The sequence below is a fragment of the Podarcis tiliguerta genome (assembly GCF_965153285.1).
Source record: "Podarcis tiliguerta genome assembly, chromosome: 13".
Lineage (NCBI taxonomy): Eukaryota > Metazoa > Chordata > Lepidosauria > Squamata > Lacertidae > Podarcis > Podarcis tiliguerta.
Window position 1 is genome coordinate 36,118,110 of NC_139546.1, and position 11,216 is coordinate 36,129,325.

The window sequence follows — 11,216 nt, forward strand, 5'->3', positions numbered from 1 at the left end:
TATGACTGTTTGGCCTCCAGTGGAGATACTCCATGCCCTGCAGCTTCAAAACAAATATTTTGCTTGATCTGCATGGGATTCCCAGAAAGTCAGTGTCAGCTGGGGTTTTTTTTGAGCTTCAGTAACTCAGTACACAAAGCTCCAAAACCAGGTCCTAACTCTTGTGTGTCTCTGTCTACGAAGCACGTGGTACCAATAAATCACCAGCCCTGCAACTCTGACCCACTCAAGGGATAGAATGAACGTTGGGCATCAGTCTAGCAGAATTTGATGGCCGCTTAAGCAACAGCATCACAATGGATGCCAAAAGCTCATTGGCAGATTCCATGGAGGACTTCCAGTTTAAGCCTCTTGAGGTCATAGGTGGTGACATCACTTTGATGACATTACAGAAGGAAGGAGAACAACACATTGCGGAAGTATCACCATATATAGAAGACCAGGCAGCAGTGTAGGGCAAATGTGGTACTGCTTCACCAACCTCAGCCTCCCCTCAGCCAGTTCCCCACTGTCTGCCTGCCTATATACAACAACCCCAGATGTTGGTCCTGACTGTCAGCTTCCTCCTCTTTAGTAAAAGGTAAAGGGACCCCTGACCATTAGGTCCAGTTGTGACCAACTCTGGGGTTGCGGCGCTCATCTCGCTTTATTGGCCGAGGGAGCCGGCGTACAGCTTCCAGGTCATGTGGCCAGCATGACTAAGCCGCTTCTGGTGAACCAGAGCGGTACATATTTAACTACTTGCAGTTTGACATGCTTTGGAACTGCTAGGTTGGCAGGAGCAGGGACCGAGCAACGGGAGCTCACCCTGTCGCGGGGATTCAAACCACCGACCTTCTGATCAGCAAGTCCTAGGCTCTGTGGTTTAACCCACAGCGCCACCCGCATCCCGCCCTTCTCCTCTTTAGTTTTACCTAAATTCAGCAAAGCTAGAATCATTTTGCTCTGCTTGTTGCTGGCTCTGCCGCCACCTGCTGCTGGCCTCCTTGCCTTCTGCGCAACCAGCTCCAATGGACAGCAGCCACCACTGTGTCCTTGAAAAATGAGATACAGTGCCTTAATTCCTAGGCTCTTAGGGCTCTTAAGCACCATCTGTGTTTAGAGCTGAGTGGAATGTGGAAGAAACTAGGAAATGAATCAGTTTCTGCTGAAACTAAAGATTGAACTATGGCTGAGTTGTCACTCTCTAGGAAATCTGCTAATGGATGCCAGCAAGTCCTGGAACCAATTAGGAAGGAGTCCTGTCAAGTAATAATCCTAAATCCTTGGCCAAAATCCAGCTGAATTTCAGCACCGTCACAGGCTCTCTCTGCTGACAACTGAGAACTAAAGCAGAAAAGGCCGTATTTCCAGTCACATCAAAACAAATACTAAAGTTGCGCTGAAACAAACAATAAATCATATGATGTAATTTGAAGTCCCTGGGAAAAGGACGCTTTGTCGGTGGCAGGTATTTCATGCATCAAGACATGCATCAACCCCTCGTGTGGGAGGTTGTAGTCACAGAGATCCATCTCCTATATGGGATGCCATTTTTCTGCCATGCAAAGAGAGGCTCTTTAACACATTAAACATGTGTATGACAGGCAGAAACGGAACAGAGGCAGCGTTCCCCAGCAGTGTGCTGTCAAAAAGCATCGCTTGTTGTATTCTTGCCTGTCATGTGGCTCATTAAAGACACAGAGGCTGCCTCTACAAAAGGTGGTAACTCTAGTTTTCTACCGAGTCTGGCAGTCTTCACTGTGAGTAATTATAGGGGGATCAGGAGCTGAGTATGTAGCATGAAAATAGAATGAGATGCAATTATTCCAGGAAAGAAATGGGGGAGGGTGCAACATCCATGCCAGCTCCAGATTTTAAGGGCCCAGGACAAGATGTACTCTGTGGGTCCCCTTAACTTGAAAGAGGCAGCTTCCAATCTTGGAGTAATACACTCAGAGGAGGCGTAGGAAACCTTTGGCCCTCCACATACAACTCCCATCAGCCTTAGCAAGCATAACCGATGGAGCAGTAGTTCAGGAACTTCCGGAGGGCCAAAGGTTCCTCACTCCAGAGGCATGATGGGGACACTTTCTCCAGTGCAGCCACTAAGGCCAAACCACCAGGCATAGGTGCAGGACCTTGTAGCCCCTTCCCTTTCCCAAGCAACAGTGCCAAAGTAGCCTTCAGTCCCCTCCATGCATTTTCTATAGCAGGCTCACTTCTGCAAATGGAGCAAAGCTCAGAACAGCTGCAGCTGCCAACTTTAGCTTCTCAGAGTGGGGATGGGTGAATCTGTCAGCCTCTTAGTTTACAACAGTTTATTATGTTTATGTTTATTAAAGTCCTTATGAAGATTCATTAGAATTTAAATGCAAATTTATCTCAACATACACATTTTTGTATGCAATTTTGCCTGATGTACACATTTTTGCAAAAAAGTTTTGCCTAATGTAATGCATTTTTACATCTTATTTCCCCAAACGCCTGCATTTATCTACACACTTTGCAGTACAATGTGCAATTTTTGTATATGTTACTGTCTGGAAAAAATTCAGAGGAGTGTGAATTATGAAGGCTGCCTGTGTTTTGGTAAGGGCAAATTAGGTAAGTTTGACTTTCAATGCAAACTGAATCAAATTCCCTCCCCCATCCCTTCTCCAAAGTGCCTCTGAGTCCCACATGGGTCCAGAGGCACCCTGAGTATCAAAGAGTGCAGGTGTGACTCTTTAAAGCTTTGCTCCATTTGCAGCAGCTCACGCACTGCAAAAATGCTCTTTAAGAAGAGGTAAGGAGAAGTCCTTACCTGTAGCTGCCAGTGATCACGACTTCCCCGTCAACCAGGACAAATTTCTCCTTCACGGTCCCTGTGACCTGCTTCTGCTGTCTGCTTTGAAAAGTGCAACCCCGGATGACTCGGACTCTCAGATTCTAAAAAGGGGTTGAACAATTATATAGAAAGAGCCACTACATTTCCCCTGCACTTCATTGTTCAGTCGTGTCCGACTCTTCGTGACCCCATGGACCAGAGCATGCCAGGCACCCCTATCTTCCACTGTTTTCCTGCACTACTTCTGGGCAAAAGGAATGCTTGCATCCCACTTACAAAAACCCAACTTGAGTAAGGAACTGGTTCTAGAATTCCCCCCACACCAATTAAAAAATACCTGCTTTGCTGCTGCTTCTTTTGAGGCTGCAATTCTGTACCCAGTTACCTAAGAGTATGCCCCATTGAATTCTGCGTGTCTCACTTCTGAGTAGACTATACAGGTTTGCACTGTGTATCTAAATAATAATAATAATAATAATAATAATAATAATAATAATAATGGCGGTATCCCTTCTTAGGCACCTCCTTGGGGACCTCATTCCAAAGGCACCACAAACCAACCTTTGCCCCTATTATTTTAGCAAAGTCTGCTAGTGATTCCTTGTTTTTTGGAAAGCACAGAGGTGAGAGTCAACTGAGATGCAGCTGCCTCTGCCTCTGGGGGTGGAGAGACCTGCACAGAACCAAAGCCCTCCCCATCTCACCTCTGTGTGATGGACATTAAGGCACGTTTTCTCAGCCATGGTGAGGAAGGGGGCAAGATGCTCTCTGCTCAGAATAATGTAGACGGGGACTCGGCGCCTGAGTGCTGCATCATACAGATCTAAGAGGATGTCGGGGTCCGTGAAAACATCCATGACAATGGCAATCACCTGGAGGACAAACAGTTTGGCTTGTGGGATATATAACTAGACAGAAGTCATGCAATTTTGCTTTCAGAATTAAATATCCCCAAATCAACAGTGATGAGAGCCAAGTCAGATGTGTGCATTGTATGCACAGTGACTCGATTTGCATCCTTACTGTTGAATGAGCAAATATATCGCTGGCTTTTGTTCTATGTCTTCCCCCTCCCTTGTGAGCCTCCCTTCTGGTTGCTTACTGAAGAAGGAAATTTGAGATTTCTTTCCAAGGCAGGCTTACAAAGAAAACGGTTAATTCAAGCATCTGGAATGCCAGTTACGTCCATTTGTACTGGTGTTGCAACCCTTAAGTGATTGATTGATCGATCAGATGCATATATCAAAAAGCATTCCCCTCTTCACTCTCACACAGGAGAGAATACCTCTTTTAAGACGGTGCCTGCTGCAACATATATGTGCATTATCTAAAACAGTGTTGGGGAATCTGGCCCTTCAGGTGTTTTTTGACTCCAGCGTCCATCAGCCCAAGCCAACATGGCTAATGACCAGGGCTGGTGGAAGTTGTGGTCCATCTGGAGGTCAACAGGTTCCCCATCTTGAATCTAAAAACAAAAATACAATTTCTTTCACTAAACTGCCGTTTTAACCTTGTATAGATTTGATTTTTCTATTTAATTTAATGAGATTTCTTAATTTGGGTGGTAGTATGTTGGTACTGAAATTGGTGTGTGTGTGTGTGTGTGTGTGTGTGTGTGTGTGTGTGTGAAGCTGGAAAGCAATACTTAGTCGTGATTATAATACTAAGATGGACTGCATGTTTGCTTCTGACCTCTGTCCTACTTGCTGAACCTGTAAATCTGTAAATACACCAGTACAGAGCACCATAAATCTCCCATCCTCTCACTTCCAAGGAAATTGATTAGAGTAAAAACTCTCTGAATTTCCCTCCACTTTGTGAAGGGGGAACGCAAAAATAGGAATGATGACAATAAATAAATAAAACCTTGCACAGACAAAAATGGCTCTCAACATGTTTTGAGGAAACTCTCTAGAGGTGGAGTGGAGTGGAATTTAGAGCAAAATCCTGTAGGTGTCTGTTTGGAAAGTAACTCTACCAACTTCAGTGCTGCTTACTCCCAGGTTAGTGATTATAGGGTCACAGTCTGCATCTGCTCAGTTGAGCTGCAGCTGAAAAGTTCTCCCGAATGGTGGTGTTTTAATTTAATTTCCCAAAGATAGAGCTTCCTTGAAGCACACTGAGAATCAATACTATTTGTGCACTGTTTTTGATCCTTTTTTACTGTGGATCACATACCACACTCACAAGATAGGGGGGCAGTTTTGAGAGAGATGAGAGATAAAAAGAGAAAGAGAGTGGGGGTTGTTGTGAAGTACGGTAATTATGTGGAAATGTATGTTTTAGAAATGCACCTTTGGCTAATGTGGCTATTCTCCTCCATATCCACATATTCTCCATATCCATATCCCCAACATCTAGAAGGATGCTGCTACCTGTCCTCAGTACCTTGTTGGCTTGCTGGATGTATCTTCGCACCAGCTCCTTGATGTGGGGCGCTCCCTCTCCTGGTGGGTGGGTATAGACCTCCACACGGGTAATCCCTTTCCAAACACTGTTCTCCGGCCACCCTAGCTCCAGCTCTGGAGTAGGCTCGTCCGAACGTCCAGGCCAGTAGCTGAGGCTTGATCCCTTGCCCCCGTGGCCACCACTGCCAGTTCCACCTGGCGAGGGAGCCCGCGAGTCTTCTGCAGCTGCCTTCAGTTCCTGCAGCTCTCCATCGGACAGAAAGGGGCGCAGCTTTTCCTGGGAGACGCTCTCCTTAAACGCCTCTTCGCCTTTAGCGAGCAGCGCTTCGAGGGCTACCCGCTGACCCTCACAATAATAAAATTCAGGGTTCGATTCCGTTACTTTAGCATACGGCTCTTCGCTCTCCAAGCAGAGGACCTGGGAACCTGCCATGGCCTTTGGGGAAAGGGCTTTCAATTATACAGTACCCACAACTCTACCCTGTAACCAGAGCGGGCCTTTCCAAACCCTCTGGGTAAGCAGCCATATAATCTTGCATCCTTAACCTAAAATTCTTCTGTCATGTGGAAAAAGAAACAGCGTGCCCTGCTCCTGCCTCTTTAACAGAACTTGTGTGTGTGGATTTTAGCCTCTGAAGCTGTTCAGGGCATAGAGATAAGAATGATCATTGTTCATGGGACAGCCCCAGTGGCTAGTTCAAGCATAACTTTCACGGTTTTCAGGTGACCTAAGCGCCTTACTTTCACTTTCTAAACCCTGATGGCACACTGGATTATTCCAATGCTGGATACCAGGACTCAGGACCTCCTTTCACCCCTTGTCCAGATAAGCCTAACGTTGACACTGCATCTCAGTTTACTGCATCCATAACTCCTTATCACCTGCTCTCTATTTACATTCATGGGAACTATCATATAGGCAGCCCGTTTTCATGGTACGTGTCAAAATAGAGTTGGTGCCTCTAGATTCCAGATCTCAGCCTCACGAAGAGTATAATTTGATTCTAAAACCCTTTTAACCCTAAACACAATATGATCTACATCCAAAGGTATGAGTAACGGTAGTTATCCTGGTAATCACTGCTCAAAAAATATGTCCGGGGGTGGATGGGGAACAGCCGTAAAATACAAAACAAATGCCCAAAGTACCAGTTGTACTAACCAGTGCTAGAGCTGGTGGCCACACAACTGTTTGCCTGTTACTCTAGCATCCCCTTGAATCATAATTCAAGGTTGTGCCACCTTTACAAACAAAAAAAATCTCCTAGAGCTGTCACCCACTTCAGTTTGTGAATTGTCTTCATTCCCACTGGTGGAAATTATGGGAAATTCATTTGAAACTAAGAGCCTATGGAACAAATCTCTAGTTGGGCTATCAGCTCTCTTGTATGCAACTGGACTCTGCAATCTTTATGGGGGATGACGAGATTAGCAGAATGTGGGGCAGGAGGAAACTCTTGCTTAGTAGGCAAAGACTAAAGGGAACCAGCAAGCTGTGCGACACTTGGGTGGGCAGGGAGGTCTATAAGGTTAGAACAGTGAGAATAATACAAGCTGGGCTCTCTGATTGGGGGTTGAGCCTATTGGGTTTAAAAAACAGCACCCAAGAGCATAAATCTCCTAGGTTCTCTTGTTGAGTTTGTGAAACTGTGCATCAACCGGCATAATATTATCTGTCTTGCCAGGTAACCTTTCAAGGCACATCTCGAGAACAGTAGTTCTTTCTCTGACGTCTTCTGCCAGTCTGTGCAATCCTCTTTTTTGCAGCTTCAGATGATTTTTTTTTTTTTACAAAAAGGAAATACACCTCCTACACATTCACAAAGCCAAAACCTTCTTCCCAGAAGTTCATTTGGAAAAACCACTACTCGTCCTTCCACTTGCAGACACTTTCCCACACTTGCAGAAAATGGCAGTGTGAGAGTGTAGAAACATCTCAAAATGATTAATCAAAGAGTTCCCACTTTCCTAGATCCAGTTGTTTCTGGTGAGAAGTTTCGTCTTCTGTTACGGGCCAGAAGTCAGAAGTTATCCTCACCTAGGCAATGAGAATATGCTGCACCAGTTATCTGCTAGGATGATTGCTATTTTCTGTGAATAAACAACTGGGTCTAGGTCACCCCAAAGGTGGAAATTCCCACAGTCCTTGGCCAATGGCAGTCTGTCAGTTCCTGGAACAAGTGCCTTAAGCAGACCCAATGAATGAAGAAGAAATTAAAATCCCATGCCGGCCACTCTCCAGCCAATCAACCAGTGAAATAATATTCTGTTCTTAGCCTATGAGGATAAAGAGTGCATCCCTGCTGACTGGTGAATTAGCATTATGAAATCTTTCCTCCTTTTAACCAAGGAAGAGTTTAAGGTCGCCGATTCTTCTTAGCCAATCAGCTTTCAAGATTCAGCACTGGGATTTCCATCCAATGAACAGGAGCACATGTCCTCTTTTTACCTGCTCAGCTTCTTAGATCTCAGCCATTCAGATGTGTGACAGGTTCACAACTGAACATATCTTCTGCAGGCTGATTTTCCTGTTATGCAGTGGGTGGGAATTGCTTTCCCAGGGAGGTATAGAGGAAGCCACCACTTTAAAGAAGGGTGTCCTTTCACAGCTGCAGGTGCATCTCCTCAGCTGAATCATGGGCCATCCCTTTGTACGGTCACAGTTCCTAAAGCATACAAGAAGAGTGGGGGAATAGTATAATGAGATTGTTCTGCTCGTGTTTTTCCAGAAGAGTGAAGGAAATAGTACTTTACAAGGTTGTGGTGGACTTCCTTGAGAAAACAGCCACTCCTGTTTCACTGCCTGTCCAACCCAAGCCTGCCAGGTACATTAGGTGCCACACAGGAAATTGCAGATAAGATTATATTACGTTGTTTATTTAGAACCCCACCTTTATGGTGAGTTAGAGGGCTATATAGAAACCAAAGGAAGCAGAGACTCTTGGGTCCTCTACAAAGAGAGGAGGGTGTAACATACAGTGCAGTGGTTAGACTGCTGGGCTACGATCTGGAAGGCCAGGGTTCAAATGCCCACTCAGCCATGAAACTCTGTGGCTGACATGGGGCCAGCCACCATCTCTCAGTTTAACCTACCTCACAGGGTTGTTGGGAGGGTGAAATTAGGCTGGGGAGAACTTGGCACACCACTTTTTAGCTCCTTGGAGGAAAGTTGTGATATTAAATTAATGATAAAATAAATATTAATTAAGGAGCCGTAAGTCAGGATGATTTCTTTTTTTAAATTGTAAGGCCATCAAACCATCTAGGAGTCATGTTCCCATGCTACCCATTCATTTCCAGAGAAAATCCTGGACTATGTCCACCCGCTTCAGAGAAGCCACACTTTTCAGTCAGGAGTTTTCTCGTAATCTGTCTCTAAATGTCTGCGACAGGAACTGATGCGGCGACAGGGAAAGTTTGCCCAACCTGTTGAATTTCTGCCAGCTTTATAAGCACAAGAGCCACCCAAGCAAATGGGGAAAGGCAGAGAGGGGGGAAGCTGTGGTTCTAATCCATTAAAAAGCCTCCCCCTAGGGTGACGGATTATAAGAAGTTGTAGCATAGATGCCTTTTACAACTGCAGAGAAGGCCAGCAACACAACTTCTGCCTTTGACACAACTATTAAAGGTACAGGGTCCCCTACCTATTTTACAACTGGATCACATAATTTCCCTCTCCAGCAGCCTGTATTCTTCCAGCCTTCGTTCCTCCCCTTAACTCTGTAGGACTCAAATCTCCCTTCTCCAAAAACACATGAGACCTAACTTAATAGCCGCTCCCCCAAGTTGCTTAGGTGTTGTTGTTTTTCGCCTTTACCAACACAGCAGACACCAGCTCCTTTGCGAAGGAGTAACAAGCAAAAACCTCATGCTCTCCACCCACCCTTTCTTCTAGGAGACCTCGCTAAACTATCCAGTTCATTCTTTTTCACACCGCATACCTGCTTGCTTAGGAGTTCCGGGTGTATATCCTCTTTTAAGTCCCCTGTTTATTGCTCTTCCTCATGAGAGAGCGAGAGATGCTGTATCCAGGACTGTGCTCAGAGGGTAGCCATGGAATGCCCAACACACAGTCTCTCTCTCTCTCTGTCCAAACCGACTTTTGGAGTTGTCTTCAGCAGCTGCCCTTCCTGCGCTTGTTGCCAGGTGGAGAGTAGAAGCAGCTCACCGATCCCGGAAGCCCAGGGATTGATTATTTGCAAAGCACCTGTTAGGAGTCTGGCTGCCAAGGTAGCTTAGAGGAATCGCCCTCCCCTGTAAGCAAACAATGCAGCCTGCGGAGAATTTTAATTAATGAGACAATTGCATACCAAGCAGGGGTGGGATGGGAGAGAGGTGAGCTCTGGTTGTCCCCTTCATTTGCATGACTAGGGGTGTAGGCAACACCCCCTCTTTTCTCCTTGGCTCTTGGGATATCTGCATGATCAGATCACACTTGGAGCCATGTCTCCAGACACAGGACATTTATGCACAAACATTGCTTTGGAGTGTGCATTTAGTTCCCATTTGTTGCACCTGTATGCACTGTATCCCTCAAGGCTGCATGAAGGTGATTGTCCGCTTCTCAAGAGCACCGATTGGCTGCTTTCTGTGATGTCATTCATTGTGAGTGATATAACTTCCCCTTTGTCCAAGCAGCCATACGGTTTTGGAAATTTTAAAAATTTAATTTACATATCCTTAATTCTGTAGATGTTGTGTTTTCTACTAGTCAATGATTTGGTGGTTGTGCTCATCTACCATTTCATTATAAATTGTGAAAGGGCAGTAGATCGACCTCACTCCTATGCTCCACCTCTTTGGAGACTGTGAAGAGGCCATAACTTAATGCCAAAGCATCTGCTTTGCTTGGAGGTCCAACTCTGAGGTCCTTCTGACAATTCCCTCACTGCAAGAAGTGAGGTTACAGAGGGCCTTGTCGGTAGTGGCTCCCGCCCTGTGGAACGCCCTCCCATCAGATGTCAAGGAAATAAACAACTATATGGCATTTAGAAGACATCTGAAGCAGCCCTGTATAGGGACGTTTTTAATGTTTGATGCTTTATTGTGTTTTTAATATTTTGTTGGGAGCCGCCTAGAGTGGCTGGGGCAATCCTGTCAGATGGGTGGCATATAAATAATAAAATTATGATGATGATATTGATGCAGAAGATTCCAGATTCAATTGCTGGCCTGAAGGTAGGGCTAGGGGACCACCCCGACTGAAATCCTGGATTGCTGCTGCCAGTCAGTGTAGACAGCACTGTGCTAGAATGAGCAATGGTCTGGCTTAGTTTAAGGCAGCTACTTCCCATGCCCTGCTGTGCTGGAGTGCACATCTACCCAGACTTTGTTTCTACGTAGAAGAAAGGGATGAACAGTACAACCGTCTTGCGCTAATATGTCACTTATATGTGCAGATAGGGATAGTGTGTTACTGTTATAAACAACTTTTGCAGAGACTTTTGCAAAGGCAATTGCAACATTACCAGCATTCTGGTCTCTCATGGGGCCTCCCCATTTCCCTTCTCAACCGTTCTGTCTGCCCAGGGAGATGTCCTACTACATAATTTGTTAATCAAATGGATCATCCTTTAAAATTTCTCTGTATCTCTCTCTCACACACCTGTGTTTTGAATATATTTGGGCTTCATCTCTCTTCTACCTCCCTCCCACCCATCCCTTCTACAGACAGGGTCCTTTCTCAGAGGGAGGCCACCAGGCTTCTTGCTTGGGTGCTGGCTGTGTTTGCCCATCCCAGGATACAGCAGATAGCATTCTGAAATAAACTGTGAAAAATTACAGCAATTTGCAAGAGCCCATCTGAGCCCAAGCCATGAATAACTTGAATGGGAGCTGGCTTTTCTGCCAATGTTCCTGGTGTCGAAAAAAACAAAAAATCTTCACATTTGGGGTTACTCACTGGCATGAGGAAACTATGCCCCGATTCTAGTAGAAAGAACACGATACTCTCTGTTTGTGGCTCCAAGGAGGTGGATAATTGTCAACATTGCATACCA

At 45.4% G+C, this 11,216-nt stretch overlaps 1 protein-coding gene across 1 annotated transcript in view; it reads right to left on the minus strand.

The window, feature by feature from the left end:
• FAM83E (family with sequence similarity 83 member E) overlaps nt 1-9,486 on the minus strand; it is a 21,603-nt gene extending 12,117 nt beyond the window's left edge. Inside the window, exons 1-5 of the mRNA XM_083409203.1 lie at nt 9,159-9,486; nt 7,667-7,883; nt 5,198-5,653; nt 3,514-3,681; nt 2,786-2,910 (exon numbers count right to left, since the gene is read on the minus strand). Of these exons, the coding sequence (XP_083265329.1) occupies nt 2,786-2,910; nt 3,514-3,681; nt 5,198-5,650 (746 nt within the window). The 5' untranslated portion in view covers nt 5,651-5,653; nt 7,667-7,883; nt 9,159-9,486. The remainder of the gene's footprint in view (nt 1-2,785; nt 2,911-3,513; nt 3,682-5,197; nt 5,654-7,666; nt 7,884-9,158) is intronic.
• Nucleotides 9,487-11,216: the final 1,730 nt, after the last annotated feature.